The sequence below is a fragment of the Aythya marila genome (genome assembly GCF_965140915.1).
Source record: "Aythya marila genome assembly, chromosome: 9".
Lineage (NCBI taxonomy): Eukaryota > Metazoa > Chordata > Aves > Anseriformes > Anatidae > Aythya > Aythya marila.
In genome coordinates, this window is record NC_139050.1 from 9,720,357 (window position 1) to 9,739,551 (window position 19,195).

At 46.5% G+C, this 19,195-nt stretch overlaps 1 protein-coding gene across 3 annotated transcripts in view; it reads right to left on the reverse strand.

The window, feature by feature from the left end:
• INPP5D (inositol polyphosphate-5-phosphatase D) overlaps positions 1-19,195 on the reverse strand; it is a 52,605-nt gene that overhangs the window by 16,157 nt on the left and 17,253 nt on the right. For all 3 annotated transcript variants that reach the window (XM_082767461.1, XM_082767460.1, XM_082767459.1), the window contains exons 3-10: positions 11,268-11,418; positions 8,847-9,018; positions 7,461-7,601; positions 2,667-2,754; positions 2,006-2,086; positions 1,725-1,796; positions 1,322-1,445; positions 210-316 (exon numbers count right to left, since the gene is read on the reverse strand). In XM_082767461.1, the coding sequence (XP_082623587.1) occupies positions 210-316; positions 1,322-1,445; positions 1,725-1,796; positions 2,006-2,086; positions 2,667-2,754; positions 7,461-7,601; positions 8,847-9,018; positions 11,268-11,418 (936 nt within the window). The remainder of the gene's footprint in view (positions 1-209; positions 317-1,321; positions 1,446-1,724; positions 1,797-2,005; positions 2,087-2,666; positions 2,755-7,460; positions 7,602-8,846; positions 9,019-11,267; positions 11,419-19,195) is intronic.

The following is a 19,195-nucleotide window of genomic DNA, read 5'->3' on the forward strand; positions in this document are numbered from 1 at the left end:
CCTACATATGTTTGCTGCCTCCAGTATCTCTCTTTACAGTGTACTTTTGTTCATTTTTTGGATGTTTTCAGAACAAAGGACAAAATTAATTTTTGCAAAGCCTACTGCCATCTTTCAACAGTTTCTCTTTCTGCTAAGGAATGCCCTTTGTACCTCTCCCATGCAGATACCTGATCCAGGCTGGCGAGTAGGAAATGCTGTGTATTTACCTTGGAATCAGAAAAAACATATTCCTTCCGCTGTGTTTTTTCTTTTTCTGTTTCCAGCACGATGACCAGTTTGTTAGGGACCTTCTGGGACTTGATGAGCTGCAAGACTAAACAGAGACCGAGTGTCATGAGCTACAATCACCGAAACTAGAATCCCACCAAAACTAACAGAACCCTGTTCCCAGGCTCAGGATTTACACAGTCCTTTATGTCTGAGCCTTACTTTGTTCTGCCTAACTACACTTTAATGTTGCTTAATCCTGTTCCCTATAGGAATTGATCTTGACCCTGAAGGGAAGAGGACCCCCAGAATCCCTCCTGCTTGGAGTTCTTGTCCATACCAAGCCCTGCAGTCTGATGTGAAGACTTAGCTTCCTGCAGGCAATCTCTCTGTATCCTGAACCAGCCCACATATATTCTTTCCCCATCTGTCAAAGAGGAGGTAAAACTCTATTTGATGGTAAAGGTGATTCTTCTCCTATCAGGTCCTAGCAGCTAAAGTAATTACATACAACAGCTGGAGAAGACTGTATGTGAAAGCTAACAGTATCAATCGCAGCCAGCAACAGGTTGATTTTCTACAGAGGAGAGAGCCCAAGGGCATAGTTTCTCTTTAACAAATCCTTCTGTGTTTGGCAGTGGGGTTCATGGAAGATTAGGGAAAGAAAAAAAATCAATATTCCATGAGCTGTCTGTCCAGAAACATCAGAGAGACAGGGAAGTTGTTTAAATTGGGTCTTTACAGACCAAACTAGTATTGCTCATCAGTAAAGATATTGATTCACATACAAAAACAAAAATCAGGGGGAAATTCACTGAACAATGCTACTGAAACTGAGTATCTGGCTTCTTACCATCAAAAATCATCACAGAAGTCAATATGTTCATGCAGACTGTTTCTTTCCAGTGACATTGCTTTTCAGCAGAAAATGGGTCTGTTGCAACTAGCTCTAAGTGGAATCTTCCACTTCGTTTAGACCAGGAGGCCAGATAGTTTACCCTTTAAAACAGTCTGTGAAAATTTGCCCTGAGTGGGGTCAAATGGAGACCGCCCCCCATCATCCATGGGACCAAAAATCTAGTCCAACATTTGTGACCTTAAAGTATCTTACTTTTCTTGTGGGTATAGAATTTGTCTTCTGGACCATCCTTAGCTCTCTTGATAATTAGTTTTCCCATTTCCACATCAACCTTGAGATGTATTTTTGAGAAAATTCCTAGAGAATCAGCTTTCACCTACCAGAAAACAGAGAGATTTTTCATAAGCATTCTTCTACACTTCAGTCACATGTATTACAAAATGAAACACTTGCCTGAATTCATAGACACATAGCGTCGTTATGCCAATCCCTCTAGACATCTCTTAAGCATTTGAATGGTGCTAAACAACATCCAGGAATAGCTGTGTTATCTCTGTGGCAGCACAGCAAAGATCCCAGAAACCGAGATACTGACATAAATCTGCATTACTGCCCTTCAACATTCTGATTAGCATTGTTAAAGAAGAATGTTTACCTCAAAAGTGACAGGGGGTATAAGGGAGCGCCGGTGTGTTGAATCAGGACCTTCAATCAGCAATGTTTTCACCTGTAAAAGACTCTGTGTGTACTGAATTGCATTTGGTGATTCTACACTACACCAAGAGCAATACAGTCAGAGCAAAGAAATCTTACTGTTGCAGAGGATTGCACTGATGATGAACAAGAGGCATAAGAGAAGCATAACTAGAAGCAAAAGATGATAAGAAGGTAACATAAAATAGCTATATATGTGTATATATATATATATATAACTACCTTTTCTTCAATGGAAGACAGCAACGAGATCAGCTGGTTAAGTTTCGATACAATATTGACTGGACTAGCTTCACCAAGCATCTGATAACCATAGCATAGAAACAAAAAGAGAGAGAGATGTGTAATTACCAAACCCACAGAGCATGGCATGGAAGTGCAGCAGTCTCACCCCAGGAACCCCTCACACATAGGGTGAGCAGCACTGGTGCCTCTGCCACCCTCATCTGCAACAAGTAGCACAACAGCACAGGCTGTGGCTGAACATCTGCAAGTGTGGCAGGGTGAAAGGGCAAATTTACAAACCCTGTGTAGTTAGAGGCAGCTGGACATGCAAGTGGAGTTTACAGAAGGACAAATGTGTGGTTCCAGCCCACAGTGTGAGGGACGATAGGAAGACAGAAGCCTCCAGGCAGCTTGCTGCACTTTCCTCTGGGCAGAAAGGGAAAGCAGGCAGAGGAGACCATGGGATAAGTGAAACTGTGGGAACGTAACTCACTGTGTGCCCTCTAACTGAAACCAGAAAGAGGCTGAAGAGACCAGAAGCGGTATCTTATCACCTGAATCCCACCAGTCACTGTCGTGAACCCAGACCCCTTCCCTCCCTGGGTGACAACCACCCGTACTCCTTTGTTCTCCTTTTCCCACCTTCTGGCCAACTTACTTGTGAGCGCTGATGGATCCCGGGGTGCAGCTGCTGCTCAAACACCTTCTGGATGGACTCCAGAGAAGGGAGAGTCCGAGAGGCTTCACTGGGAACAGAGACATGGCAGAGGTCTAAGGCTGAGGGTCAGTCCCTGGGTTGGTCAGCACTTGCTCTTTGGACACGGCTGCACAGCAGCCACCACAGGCCTGCATTCACACCAGGCCTGCTCGTGCCACGTGCCATGCCCTCAGCCCCTACTGCTTGCTGCCCTCCGAGCTGTGGGGACAGGAGGCGTGAGCGGTTCTCAGTGCCCCAGTGACACAGCCGTGAGGGCAGGTCAGAGCCAGGCACCCGGCCTGGCCCTGCAGCAGCTGGGTAGGGGCTGTTCTGCTGGTTTCCCTTTGGAGATAGTAACTTCCTACATCTCTCTGGAAAGATGCCCCAGTCTGGGCCAAACCAGACGACATTGTATAAAATGAGCATCAACACAACAGTGGCAACTGATAGATCAAGGCACACTCAGAAACCTCAAACCCAGCAAAGTCTGGAGCCTGTGAATGCCCCAGCAGCAGGAGGAGCTTGGTTTAGCAGAGTCCTTGCACAGCTGCTGACACTGACTCAGGATGCTGGGGACACTGGCGAAGAGGAAACTCATTTTCAGATTTTTCAGCTCACATGACAAAGAGAGGCTCTGGGCGCAGTGAGCGGGTGGAAGACCCAGCCTTTAATCTCTTGGACGGGAACCTTTTGTGAGTTACAATGAGATTCCTTCAGCATTTCCCAATTATATTCCACAGGATGCTCATTTGTCAAACCACTGTTATATGAATTTGGCACAGAAGCCACGGTCCGATAATGACAAGACTTATCACGGAAAGAGCACACAGGGAGTGCAGGTCAAAAGGAAGGTGATGGTGGGGAACAGTGCTAGGATGCTTGCACTGTGCCTAGTCAACAGGGGATATTAATGATTTCCCTCACTTTCCTAAGTCTGCACGGACCGGATTTTACTCCCTGTTTGTTGGGGAAAGTGCTCCAAAGTGAAAGTGTGCCTAACAGTCTGAAGATTAGATATTTGTCTAGGTGCTGAACCATGGATGATTAATTACCTAAACTAAGCACTCAAGTTTGAAATTTCAGTCTGAAAGCCTTTGCCACAGAGCACACAGAAGTACAAGGCACATTTAGGAATCTGCTGGATCCACTAAACCTAGTCCTGCAACACCAATATTCAGCTTTGGGTCAACTAGAGCCAATGTCACTGCAGACTGCTCTGGCCCCAAAGCCAAGACTCCCATTGATTTCTGCAGGCACAAAGGCATGCCCCCTGAGGCAGCAGGCAGTTGCAAGAGTACCGGGTTAAATTCGGTGTTGAAAGAACAACAGGATATTTACTGTGACCAAAAGTGTAGGACATATAGCCCATCTCTCGAAAACACAGAGCAGCAGCTGCTTGAACCAGTTCAGAGAAGATTTCTCATGGGAAAACTGCCCTCTGTTTACTTTATGGTGCAATATGTAGTGTGGCTGTCAGGATGGGGGAAGAGCATCTGCAGGCGTTCAAACTCAACAAAACCACAAAGTGGTTTGAATTGCACTTTTGTTTTCTTCTCTTGATAGTATAAAGGAAATATATGTAGCGATCTTTATTGAAGTGTCAGAAGCCTGTGTGTCCAGATACAATTGCACAAATGCTCATATCACAAGTGCTTGGAAAACTACCTTAAAAGCTTCATGTGGAAATTATCTAGTGAAGAGTTTCACTGGTAGGGCACTCTGAACAAAGTCCACTCACATGGGTTCTCCCCACTCTTTGCTGCACTGGTGCTAAGCTCTCTATGAATCAGCTTTCCAGCCCCTGCAGGATTCTCCCGACTAAGGAAACCCTTGTATGATAATTTATTAGCACTGAATACTTTACAAAAGTACCCATCAGCTTTACAAGTTTCTGCTTTGCTTCCCTTTTCAGTATACGAGCCACCAAAAGAGAAAAGCCTCTCGCAGGAGGGTTGCTCTGCTGTCCCCTGGGCTCTGATAAGAAGATGTGCCATGGCTGTCCTGACTCCCTGCCCACAGCTAGCCCTAGAAGCTGGGAGCAACTTCTAGCAGAGTTAAATCGAGCCTTCAGTACCTTTAATGCATACTAGGGTCTGGCCCTTGCTGAATTAATCAGGGATCAGTGGTGAGGGGGGTGAGAGGAAGAGATCACAGACAACACTTTGCAATTCTGGTCTGCTGTGGCCCACTTGTGCTCGAGCTCAGAAATGAGCCCTGCACCTGCCTGTGGATAATACACAAACAGGGAAATGCACATGGAGTTCATAAGCAGTTGGTACAGTTCCTCTCCTAACCCCATGTGCAGCATAAGCTGTGTTCCTCTCCTAACTCCTGAGCAGTTCTAATCTGCACCCCCACTACCTTGCTAAGGCCGGCAGTCGCTGCTTGGCCACATCCCGCTAAGAAAACTTGGAGGTGAGTCAGTCAGAGCGCACCGGGATGCTCTTTTCACGGTGATGGCAGCATCCTGGTGCCTGAGAGTAACCCAGAAGGTGGCACAGCTGGGCTCTGGGAGACTGCAAGAAGCCAGAACACAGCATTGCAAAAAACAGCTTCACAGCAAAGCAGCGTGGCTCAGGGTCAGCTCAGGCACTGTGTCTGCTTGCTCACTCTTCATCCTCAGCAGTGCCAGGAAATGCAAAGGTGCCTAAACTCCAGTGAAAGGTCTCAAACTGTGCCATTATTTATTTATTTGTTTGTTTTTTAAACTAACCCTAAATATATTGAAAATAATGAAATAGAACATTACTGAAGGAAAAGAGGAGACAGCCTAGCAACACAGGAATTAGCTGTACCTTCAGCTGGAATCCCTGTACAGCTGAAGAAAGCTGAGGTAAATAAAAACTAAATTTAGGTAATGCCACTGATTGAATTTGAGTTCAGAAGTCTGATGAGGGAAGGAACATAAAGCCCCAGACAATCTCATAGATTCTGCACAAAACAATACAATGTCGAAGCACGACAATTAGCTGACTCGAGCTAAACAAGCAGCTTGGCAGGATGGTACAGATTCATGGGACAACTGGAACAGCAGCAGAGAGGTCCCCCAGACAGATCTGAGACTGAAAACAGAATCTGTATTTATTAGATACTCATGAAAAAGTAAATGGGAAGGCAGCTCCATCTGGCTGAAATAAGGGGCAGATAATAAGGAAGAACTGGGGAGGAGGAGAAGAATTCCACGAGTATGTAACATTTTCAGAACTACATGCAGCCACTGAAGGGGCGGAGGGCAGGCTGCTTGTCCCTTGCTGTGTCTGGGGGTGCTGTGCCCCTGTGCTCAGCAGGAAGAACTGCAGAAGAACTGACCCAGATCTGTTCGAGGATGATGCTTTGCAAAGTCCAGTCACAAAAAATCCTACAGAAAATATGGAAAGGTAAAAGTTGTCCTGGCACTGTAGAGGACTGTGAACCTGTTGCATCTCTTTCTTTCTTGCCATCCCATGCACATTTCCAAGGGTTATGAAACCCAGAGAAGGTGAAGGAAAATAAGTTGGAAATGGAAAAAGCCAGCCATCATCAGAACAGCAGTACTGGAAATATTTTAGTAGCACAAAACTTTCGCTTGTGATTTCATTAGATTTTAGTTTCCATTGATCAGATTTATTCTTAGCTGGCCACCTGGGTCTCCCCCATGTGGGCGTAGAGAAGCAAAAACTCTCACGCAGGGTGCAGAAGAAGGGCAGCTCTTTGTACACCCCATTCTCAGTCCTGCTGGGGCTCATCTGTGGGTGGCTGGCTTCTGGCAGAAGTAGAAGGGCTGCATACGCCTCGGCCTTCGCCTCGTAAAATGTGCACTGCACCCACCCACATCTTCAGGGGAGTAATTGTGGTCCCAGGCAGCTAAGAATGTCACTGACTCTCTGCCTTCTGTGCATGGGTTAATGCTAAGCAGATCACCAGTGTCCTACCCTCATTTTAGCTCTTCTGCCTTGGTGAGCTCTAGTAGTGGTGAGATCTAGGACCATGGCAGCAGCACTACCAGCCTCACTTCTAAATACTTTGGAGAGAAGGATATTGCAAGCCACACATAAAAACATGTCAGTCCTCTGACATAAAGTGCTTTCTTTAACATCTTTGTGCCAGCGTGTGCTAACCTCCTCATTTGCTTACAAAAGCAGCAAAGAGGGGAAATCACATCTTTCCATCAGAGAAAATACAGGTAGCTCTGCAAGGTTTTAGCTCCATGTTGGGGTTTTCCTATTTGGTGCCTGGAAGGGCTACAAATGGGAAAGGTAAGATTTGCAGAGTCTTAGGCTTATTTCTCCTTTCTTTTGAGCCGGAATTTACTGACATCAGTGGAATCGCTCCAGGTTCACAATGCTTTAGTGAGAAAGAAAATCAGTGTTTAAAACATAACTATACACCAATATGTGCTTTTTTCCCATAAACAACGTGTGCTTGACAATTCCGTGGGTGTCATTTATGCATTACCAAATTATTCAGTTAATCGGTTATAGTACATTTTTTGCTTTTCTTTCTAAACAAAGAAAAAAAGCCCTCCACTAAAAATGCCACTGACTGAAACCACCTACAGGTAAACTTCACTGTCAGAGCTGTGTTTTTTACTTAGATTTCACATCTTTGGGCCAGAATCACAGGTCATGAGATCCAAATACAATGTTTTTGAGGGTAAGCAGGTTTACTATGCCAGCAATGCAGGTTCTGAATGCATGCACATGGCTACATGCATGCACATTAGGCTACAGCATTACCGCATTATACTATTATCTCTGAAAATCAGCCTGTAATTACCTGAAGAGTCCTTTGCAAAGAAGCGTAAGCAGTTTCTTCAGCTGGGGAAGATTGCTTGAGCCAGTCTGCACCATCTCAAAGTCACTGATGATGTGAACTCGCAGATAATCCTGGATGAGCTTAAGATGCTCATCAGAAACACTGGGAGAGAAACAAACAAGTCAAAAAACAGCTCTCTGCTCCCAAATATTAGGCAGCTTTATCATTTTTTTTATTTATTTTTTCTGAAACATCCACTGGCAGCACAGACAGATGGGGGCAGTGTGCCTTGGATTTCAGTGTAAATATGCAATTCTCAGAACTGCACTATGGATCCCTCCCCACACTGCTGATACCTTCTCCTCTCTCCCCTTCACCACCCTAAATTCTCTCCTTCCTGGCTGCTGAGCGCTCATGCCAGGGGAGGTCTTGTGATGCCTAGCGCTGCCAGAGCCACAGGAAGATCACCAGCCCTGGAAGGTGAAACTGCTGAGAGGTAGCTAATAGTTGACAATTTGGGGATTCTGGGGAGATGAAGACCCCTTCTCATCTCATCATATCCCACTTAGAAGGCTTTATTCCAAAACAGTCTTGAGGGCTGCAGAGACTGCAGAGCTGTATGGGAAGCACTGCCTCTGTGGTGCCTGGACTCCAGCATGACAAGAAGGGATGACCCAAGCAGGCTGTATGTGCTGTCCTGTGCTCTGACAAATGTAGAAAGTCCCAGCTGGCTGACAGCAGATGAAGTGGTGCAGGCAGCCAACCAAAACTGGGTTTCTCCCAGTGAGCCAGCTGCTACTGGCTCACCACAACAGGACCTGTGCTGCCATGCACTACCACTGTTTGCTCACCCAGCCTCCCACTGCCCTGCCCACAAGCGTGCCTTCTGATTATTGTTATTATTATTTAGTTTTGCAGATCTGACCATTAAATGTCACAAAACTTCCTCTAAGGCTTCAGTGGATGCCCAGATTTGACAAAGCTAGCATGTGGGACAACATGAGTCAGATCTGTAGCTGCAATAAATCACTTTGAGCACCTGGAGATGCACCCCAGTTTATTCTTTTTGAGGACTTGCTGATGGCTCCTGATTCAATCTGTAGTTTAGGTGCAGTGCTAGCATACTACATTCTCTCAGATATCACCAGAGTACATACAAAAACTATAACTCGGTGGAGAAAGTCTATCGTTGATTTTAATACTTCAAAAAAGTATCTTTTCGAGATGACAGCTTGACCATAAGGTGTAGCCAACACACCATAGATCTCAGTCTGTTCTCTATTCATTAGTGTAAATGAGAAGTAGTTTGGCTGAATCTTTGGGACAGCTGGGGACCTATTTGAGACTCCAGACAGTGCAGAGCTGGACTGAAGGCTAATTCTGCTGCTTGTGACTTGCCAACCTCACCTGCTCGTGTCCTGGTACTGCAGTCGCTGGAGTAGTGTCTCAGAAAGGGACAGTTTGTTGACATCTGCCACCCTGGAGTTTTCAGGGAGAGAAGACGTGTCCTTCGTCTCGCTGCTTGGCAATGCCATGAGGATGTTGCGTGGGGGCAGGATAGGAGGCGTGGGTACCATGTCTAACGAGGAGGAAGGGACAGGCACAGTCATCCCAGCACAGCAATGTGACCACATCCCCCTCACCCCCAGGCAGGGCAGAGTTTGCACCACAGCAGCAGTCACTGCAGAAACCATCCCTTCTGCGGTTCCACAGCTGGGAAGCTCGGGGCTCAATACTGGCCCAGTCATACCCTCAGCGATGTGAGACCAACGGGCTGAGCCACCAGGCTTGGACCTCATGTGTGCTCGTGCTCTGCCTTGCAGTACGGCCTTACCCAAGCCACCCTGATTGTTCCATCTGGGGAGCAGCTATGAAGGCTAATTAGTTACTATGAACATAATGCTTAGAAAGTAGAGCTGTACCTCATCCATATCATTACAATTATGGAGGTGTGCTGCAGGGGCAGAATGGATGGAGGGACATGTTAGGAGGAGCAGCAGAAGCTGCTAATGGAAAGAAGTGGACAGCTGAAGTAAGCAGACATGGATGGAGAAAATGTAATGCAATACAGAGGGACTGAATACCCTGCCTTGTCCTGGAGCCATCCAGTTGGAAATGCAAAGTGTTTTCCTGCTCCCTTAGACCCCTGACATCTTGCTGCTCAGCATATTATCCTTCCCTTCTCCCTTTGGGAGAAGAGTGGACCTCTCCATTTATCCCAAACCTTGTTGCCTTTCTTTTCATACCTACTGCTCCAGCACTTTGTTACGCCTGTCCTATGGAGCTGGTTGAGTTAGAATCACAGAATATCCTGAGTTGGAAGGGACCCATAAGGATCATCGAGTCCAACTCCTGGCACCATACACCACCCAGAAATTCAGACCATACGTTGACCAAGAGTTGTGAGTTTTTTGTTTGTTTGTTTGTTTGTTTGTTTAGTTATTCCTAATGGTCAAATTTTCATTATTAAAAACACCACACCATCAAAGAACTGATCCTTTGCTCTTGGGCAGAAGCTGTGACTCACAGAGCTACCACAACCCTGAGCAACAGCATGGCTGAGCGGTGCATCTGTGGGGTATCTGGGTGCTCATCTGCAGACAGAGGCACCTCTGCGGTTCTGTGCTCTTAAGCAGGCATCTATAGGCCCTACATGGTTCCAGGATGATGGCACCAAAAGCATAACAAAATTAAATTCTGTATATAAATGGCCCCACCCACGTGCTAATATCTCTCCATCTAAAGGCTCTTAGTCTTGGCTAGAACTTCACTCCCTGCTGCTTGCCTCTCTGTGTATTATTTTTGCTGTAGTTCCCTCCCCCGCCCTGAGAGCAGGAGATTTAATGCAGCTGGCCAAAAAAACAGGAACATCTTTCCTGAGCAGCTTTGCAAAATTTTGTTCTGTTTCTTCATGATAATTGCAAAGCAAAATCTTTCAGCTCCTATTAGAGATCCATTGGATTGCACAGACATATGCAGGCATATCAATCTGCTTTAGTGCAGATGCCTGTCTGTCATGGGGAGTAAGTCCTTCAAACAATTTTTATTGTAATGCACATCATTTCCGGACAGACATCAGAAAGGCCAGGAAGGATGCCTCTGTGGGCACGACCTTCCGCTGGGATTTAGGAGAACAGTGACAGATCCAAGGGATGATCTAGGAAAAAAAAAAATCCAAGGAACGAACCTAGACCAGTGAGTGTCAGGAACCCACAGTGACATTTCACATATAACATTTGGGATGATGCCAGTCACACCTCTTCAACATACATCTGCCTCTATACAAAGAGCTAGACTGTCTGCCACTGTGGGATGTGTGCCCTCTGGCTATGACGGTTAGAGACTTCCTCTAGATCAGAGCAGAAAAGGGGGGCTGAGTTTCAGAGGGTCCAAGACCCACAGCAACTGCAGGCAGATGCAGTGCAGAGAGACGTGATGGAAGTCTCTAGGGGAGCACCTCTGCTGCTGGGACAGTAGTCCTACAGCTGCAGTGCAGGGAGAGCAGTGCAGAGACATGAGAGATGGCTGAACATAACCCAGTCTGAGTCCAGATGAAGGACAACAGATTAGTCAGCTCTGCACCCAGGACAATATACCCTGCAGAGAGCCTCAGCGTGTTCCCTCAGGGAGCTGGTGTTGCTCCAGATGCAGTACCTCTCTGGGGCCATGAGGATGCACTGCTTCAAGGTCTTGATAGCTCAGGTCTCTCTGTGCCCTGCACCCGTTTTGTTGCACAACACCCTCTAATCCTCCTTCCAGCACCACTATCTCCAGTCCAGAGTAAGTGTCAAGGGTCTGCCTCATAGAGTCACGTCATGGGATTCTTACCAGCATCCTCCTCTGGCTCATCCGGAGCTTCTTCCTCTTCTCGTGGCACTGGATATTTGAGGTGCCATACCAGACCCATGTTCTCTTTCTTGTAAAATTCTATCAGTTCCTCCAAGTTCTCAAAATACTTCACGGGAACACCCTCTGATGCCTGAAACAAAACACAGAGGCTGTCATGGCCTGGGATTTCCTACCACAGAAACACTGCTCCTCACAAGGGAAAAACAAAGTCAGAGAGAGAGCAAAACCCACACTTGCTGTCCAGAGAAAGCCAGCCCAGCTCTTCCTGCCTGTCAGACCACTGGCTCTGTGCAGAACACTTGCAGTGCAAACAGAAACAGGTACGCACACATGTTCCAGCCACTGTCAGCAAAATGGCAGCCTCAAAGGTTCAGTGAAGCCAAATGGAAGGGCACTCTTGCTTGATTCAGTGTGCTTGGCATCAAAGCAGAAGAAATCGTTAAAAACAAAGAATTCTCCCAGATCAATTTTTTGCATTCCCTCTTCTGCTGAGCACATATCCTGGACTATCTTGTATTTTGTGGCATCCAGGAAGAATTTTTCTGCGCAATTGCAAGATAAACATGTCTAAATCTAGATGTTAGCATCCTATTCCTTCCAGGATTCAAAAGCTCAGAGCTACGTTCAAATGAAACAAACTAGCAAGGCACTGTCATGTGAAAAAAAAAGGTGCTCAGATGAAGATTTCGGAAGCTGAGGACACAGATAGCACTGTGAATGCATCAGGCAGGCATGACACTGAGCTTGCCAGCTGAATTTTAACTATGACTAAAGCTGTTTCTAGCACAGCCCCGGCCACCAATCTCAAGAAATAGATACTTGTAAATGGCAAATAGCGGGAATAAGTTTTTAGACATTTGCAGAGGCAAAGTTTTAGAGCAATTGTATCTATATATCCGAAGTTGCTGTGAACAGTAAATCTGTTGGGTTTACCAGGCAGGAACAGCAGCCATCCCTGCAGTCCTGCTACTTTGCTCCAACCAAGGGCCCTACCCAGGGCAGAGAAATGCTTTGTCACGGCTCTGCACAGACCTCCCCGCCTACCGACCCGAAAGAGCAGTGTATTATCTCCAAAACTGCATGTAAGGATGAGGCAAACCCTTAAGAGAAGCTCTGATCACCCCTCGTGGGGTGTGCTCTTTCTGGATGAGAGGTTTTCCCAGAGAAGCCCTCACAAGCAAGCCCCACCTGCACGTGCAGCAGAACATCAAGGACAGGGGCAGGACCACGTGTGGTAGCTGCTTCCAGAGCTACACCAGGAAGCGTTCACACCTGCGGACACAGCAGTAGCGGGCAACCAAAAGAAATACCAGATGATGCTCGTGGCAGGCTTGACTTGCACTATTTTACACGTATACAGCTAGATTTTGCACAGGAAACATGTTTATGGTTTAGCTGCTAAAGCCTGCGCTCTGAAATAACTCGCCTAGCAGCCATACTTGAGACATTCTGGCTCGAGACAGGCAGGACACATTCATTTCTTTTTGCTTGCAACAATTGGCTGTAAAAATTAACATACAAAAAGTTTTAACGCAAGTTTGAACAGGCTTATTTACCTGCCATGTGTTTGCCCAATCTCTTATTACCTGTGAGCCTTTTTTAAAGGCAAATTCATTAAAAACAAAAGATTAAACAGGAGAAATGCTGACATAAGCCTTCCGTGAGCAGAACAGGAAAATGTCTTCAGTGAGTCCTAGCAACAAGATTTCTTTTCAGCTTTTCCTCAAAGAGTACAATCTCTGGCCAAAAATGAGGACAAAGCTTTCAACGCCGAACCACATTTGAAGCCTTCAGTACCCTCAGGCCCGTCTTTCTGTTTTAACTACACCCGCATGCCTCTAAAGGCACAGCAAGAAATTTTCCTAACAAACGCGTATGATGCTTGAGAGCTCTGCCTGCACAGCCTCCCATTCTGCCTCCCAGGTGTTCCAGCGTTTAGCAAGATTTATTCTTCTCGTATTTTTGAAAACAGCACATTCAGCATTGAGGCAGCACTTGGGCAAACAGTGGATTATGTTTTCATTTTGCCCTGAGCTACCCCAAAGGGCACGTGGAAAAAGGCATCAGGCCCGTAACAGTGTGCACTGAGACCCTAAAACACTTAGAGGGTAAACAGGGAGGGTCGGGGTTTGCCTTCTGGATCTTTGCAAGAGGAAGGATTTGCTGTCAGAGCTCTCCCCCACCTCTTGGATCACTGCAGCCTGCCCCCACTCCTTCTCTTTCCAAACTTGTCTTCACACTCCTACGTCACTTTCCAAAGGCCTGGCTGTTTGCCTGCTTCCCTGACCTCCCCTGAGGTGGGGGTGAGCCATCCTGCTCCTGAACAGCATCCCTCCCACCCCAATGTCCAAATGCTGCCACATCCAGCCTTGTTTTGCCTCTCAGCTCCTGCAAGACAACAGCATGCCCTGCGCATCTCTCTTCAGGACAAACGGAGCCTTGATGTAAGTGGGAGGAAAGGCTGAATTAGCACTTTTTGCTGCCAAGGAGAGTTCGGTCTCCGAAACCATCCTGGTCTCTGTGGCAACCAGAAGCAGCAGCATTTTGTAACAGGCCTCCTTCCTCTAAACTCATGGCCTTGCATTTAAGGAGTGGACCAAGGCCTGTGGTCCAGCTCAAATTCCCCAGATAGGCAATAAACCCTGGCTCATGTGCAGGGACAGACATGCAGAGAGGCCTAGGTGTTACACACCTTATTTTTGGCAGCTTGGCTCAGGCACACAGGCTTGAGCCACCTGCATGAATCCAGCCATCTCCTCTCTCATGGATAACTGGGACTTGTGGCCACCCCAGCCTTCACTCACCCTGCTCCAAGCTGCACCCCTGCCATGTGGAGTAGCTGGGAATTGGATGCACCTGGATCCAGCTGCTCCTTCCCAAAGACAGCCAGTCTCCTCCAAGTGCCCTCCTTCCACAGCACATTCAGGGCAAAAAGGACCCGTTCCCCACTGTGCACAGCAAGCATACAGGACAGCGCTCATGGAAGGACAGAATTCAGCAGGGAGCTGAACACGCATCCCCAGCAGCTGCACAGGGATGGTGAGAGCTGCAGTAAGGAGGCAGGGAAGTGGTGGGGGGCAGGAGCTGTGACCAGCTGTGGCCAAGCAGCAGGAAGGATGGGGTGGCTTCAGACTTGCTCAGCTCCCTCCCATGGTAAGGGAGCTCCAGTGTCTTCCCTGATTGCTATGCATTATGCGAATCTGAAAGCAAAGATCGCTGCATTATCCTAGCTCATTTTCTTTTGTGCCGTAATTGTTATTATTTGCAAGGGCCTCAATGGAGGAAGCATGTGGGAAGGGCTGTTTCCCTCTGGCACGAGCAGCGCCCAACAACCCTCTGTCCGTTTGCCTGTTCTGTGAAATGAGCTCCTCTTGATCCAAGGCAGCCCCCAAAACTCGTGCTCCCCCTGGGAGGGCAGGGCACGCAGCTTTGTGCTGTCTCCCTCTGCACAGAATCACAGCAACAACTATATATTGTTTGAAAGGGGAGAGAGAGAACTGTAAAAGCAAGACCACACTGCACTTGCCTCTCCTCATGGAGAAAGGATGAGAACGAACCCAGCATGACAAATGCTAGTTGTGGTATTTGGCACGTGGCTGCAAGATGTCCGGGTGCCAGTGCGCAAGGAGAGCAGCACATAGCTGGGACATGTGCTTTCTTCGCACCTGACTTTGCAGAAAAGGTTCACAGGTTAAGGAGGGAGAGCAGTGGTGGGAAGTAAAATACCAGCATTGTGCTGCTCAGCATCTTGTGGAGACCATCAGCAAAAAACAGACTGGTGGTGCACTCTGAACAAACAGCCTCCAGAAAACCACATTGGATGACAGGAGCAAGGCAAAACAGAGCCTTAACTTTATGCAGACTTGCTCTTGTGCTTGAGATAGCGAGCAGACGTGGAACAGGGCAATGCAAACAAAAATGAGCAGGATGGGGCAGTGCAGAGCAAGCAGGAGCCACCTGAGCAGAGCTCAACAACGAAATCCACTTTCCCGCACCCTCTACATTTAGTAAGTATTTTCTCGGGGTTATCACAGGACAGATCTTGTTTTAATTGTGAAGCGAATTGTTTCAAGTCATTAAAAACGTGGATGGCAAGTGTCATCTCCAGAGCAACACACCACATTCCCAGAAACGTGCTCACACAGCTCACAGGATGGGGGAGCAGCACAGAGGGCAGGCTCTGCTTCCATGGCACCGTGCTCTGCATCGATTCCTCCAGCATCACTGCAGGCACCTCAGCTTTGCACTGATATACACATACAGAAAGGAAACACTGAGCGAATATATGCAATACAGGGAACAATCTGTAAAACTGCAGAATTACACAAAGAAATCTGGATAACAGTGAATCAGGCTGTGCAACAATTTTACAGTGGGAAACTGCATCAGAAAAAGCCTATGTCTTTGTAAGATCTGTTAGGGGACTGTCGTATGAGACCCAGAAGAAGCTGTCTTTCTGTACTCAGTGCTGCAAGGACGTATCTGGACCACCGCATCCATCCTGGCACCATTTTTTAAGGAACAAATGAGAATACCAGAGAGTCTCCCAAGGAAAAATGACAAGGATGGCAGAACAGTTGGAAAATGTGATTTACAAGCAAAGCTGGAAATAAAAGTCTTGGTACAGTTCAGCAAAGGGGCAGCCTGGAGAGGTCACGACAGCCATCTCATAAGTTCTAAATTCTCACATACAGATGATAATCAGCTGTGTGGTAAGTCCCCCAAGGACAGCAGATGTGGCTGGTTTGCTTTGCAACAGTGGAGATTGAGATCAGATCTCAAGGGAATTTGCCAAAGACAGTGCAGTCAGGCTACACAGCGAGTGTCCCTGTCTCTGGAGGTGTCATCCCCCACAGCTGGCTAGTGAGTACCCAGTCCTGCTCCAACCTGAAAAAAAAAGGGCAAACACTGGATGTGGAGACCTTACAAGGCCTCTTGCCACCCCTAATTCTGTACCTGTAGGAAGCCCCCTTCCAATCTGCCCGCTGCCTCTTTGTCCAGACCTCGCTGCATCCTTAAGAAGGCTGGCAGAACTGAATGTGAGCTTGCTGGTCACCATCACCCAGCTCTCTGAGCTGCATCCCAAACCAAACTCTCAGATCATCCCCATACCCTCTTTACTGCAGCCTGCTCAGCTAGAAACCTTTTCCCACAGGATGTCCTGGGATCTCCTGTCCTCCAGAAACTGCAATCAGCTCTGCGAGTCCTTCCACACATTTCTCTTGCACCTCTTTAACCTCGCTGTGTGATTATTTGAAACAAGTAGCTATAGCTTGTTCCTGCTCTCACACTGAATAGGTTTCTGGGTTCTCCATTTCAGAAAACATGTGTGGCTAAAGCCCTTAATCACTGTTCCTTGGCTAAATCTTGTGATCCCTTTCCAAATTCATCTATCTGAACTTTTTGACAGGTTTTAATATGGTTGATCATCTACTCTTCCTTTATACCTGGTGTAAAAAGGCCAGCAGGGCCCAGCCTAAGTCTGTTCTTCTTCATTACCTCCAAGCAGTGTTGCCTGGACGCCAAAACAGCTAGGCAAAATGATGCTCCTGGTGCCGGCGTGCTGAGGAGCAGCTCTGAACATACCTTTAAGAGAAGCTGCAGGTGGACTACAAAGACAAAGCAACAGCAGAATTAAACAAGGTAAAGCCCACACTGTGGCAGGCGAGGAAGTGGTTAACATGGGGCTCATTACAGCAACGTATAAATAGATGGCACAGGAAGGCTGGGGCCCTCAGGAGGAAGAGGAAGCGTTTTCCTTTCCTGAGCCAAGGCGCAAGGAGGAACTAGGAAACTGGTCATCTGCTTGTATTGCTTAAGGGCAATCTTTTCTAACCAGGGTGCCTTAAGCCAGGTATTTAAATCCTTATATAGACATTTCAGTCAATGCGTTCTCAAAGTTAAAAAACTCCTGTAATACCCACCGATTTCAGTGGAAGCTGAAAATCAGGTCACATCTACTTTGGTGCTAAATGCTGGAAGGAACATTTTTTCCTTTTAGATTTGAAAAAAAAAAAAAAAGTCATAGCTTTCCTTCTTCGGGAAACAGTTGTCTTCAAGACTGTCTGCTAGCTAAGAAGTCTAGGTGGCATTTTTAAATTTCCTTTTGGCTCTCATGTAGGCAGGCATATATATTTCACTCAGAAGCTGAACTTAAGAGATAAGAAATTTCTGGTAAACGATTTCTAAAGCAGCCTGTTTGGGCTTCAGTTTTGTTTCGTTAGAAAGCATTTCTTATTCATAGATGAAATCTTGTGCTAAGCAATTTCAGGGGCATTTCACAGGAATGGGACCATGCACGGGAATCACAGCTGGGAGAAACAGCTACAGCTACTTCCCAAAATACAAGTCACCCCGAAACGTACCGTGTTGTGAATGCAACACCCACGGCAGGAAGAAAATGGGGCTGAGCACAGAGCACAAAGGGAGAGGAGCAAGCGAGTGGCTGAGGAAAAGGGGGATCCTGTGACAGGGAGAGTCAGTAAAGGAATGGACTTTAGTAAGTGGTGGAACAGCAGCGTTCAGACACTTGATAAAGCTCAGTAACAGGGGCCCAAGCACGGGAACTGAGCAGGACAGAAGAGGCAAGGGGAGAAAACCAGAGAGCCCAGGCAAAGGATGCCAGTGGGTGGTTGGAGCTGTGCCTCCTCAACTGCGAAAAATCGTATAAATTTTGGGGAGAACGGCGCTGCTTAAGTGTGGTTGTGAGATATGTAATCTGAGTTATGGTGGACAGAACCAAAGGTGAATAGTTCCTGTCTCCGCTGAGATGCTTTCTTGTCCCATTTTGCATGTTTGATCCTGATACTCAGGTTTGCTTACTCTTGTCACTTTTGCTACAGTGGCCTTTTACACTGAGCAAAGAACATGGAAATTAGAAAAATCCTGGGAAAGATGCCTTCAGAAATTCTGAAAGAGGAGATTATCGATGAAAGAAAACAAGGAATTGCAAATTAATAAGAACTAAGTATGCATTATTTCTGTGTTTTGTTCCTGACTGAAAATCAGACATCACAAACAAACAAAACACTAAAAGGAAGAAAAAAATAAAGAAAATTACTGCTTTGTCAATTCTTTAAACCCCTCTCTGTTCCTAAAATGAAACTGAAACACACCATCGTTACATACTGCCTCTACCACGAGCTTCATTTCTTTAAACATCATGCTGACTTAAGAGACGTTGTACATGAATTACTGTCACTGCATCAATTCCTTTCTCATAGTACATATTAAAAAATGGAATGCTAAACAATTTTCACTTCACAGTAGCATGCACAGAATATTTGTTAGAGTTCAGCGCCTACTTCGTTGCTGGCTTGAAATACGTGCACAAAATACGAGTCCTGTTAATGCTAGATGGAAACAAGTTAACCAGGTGCAAATAAGCATTCTTGCCTCTGTTGCTAACTGGGAAGGAGACAAATGAAGGAGACTCCAGCTGCAGTGAAAATCTAGTTTAAAACATGAACTCTTTCCTGATCCAATTTCAGTCAAAATGACCATCTTATTATTTCCTACCCTCAATTTCACAGGAAAGACTTGAGGAAGACAATGCATTCTGTTCATGCGGTTCTAAGAGTTTAACATGCTCTGCGTGGGGAACGTGAGCACAGTTTGAGTTTACCTAAAAAGATTCTGTCCTATCTGCCAGTGCCGAACTCCTCTGGCCCTGCGAGAGTTTTTGCCTGTGTGATCCTGCTCAGGTGCATTCTGGCAGCCTGACAATTGGCCATGTTCACAGGTAGCAAATGCTCGCATGGCAGGACTGGGACATTTGCAAATTAAAATACTCTGTTGAAGAGAAGGAAAATTGAAAGGAGTTTTTAGTAGAGTACAGCTGACTGCCAAATTTTTATCTCATTTTTTTAGTAAAAATTCTACATCCTAAAGAAAAACACATCAGAAGT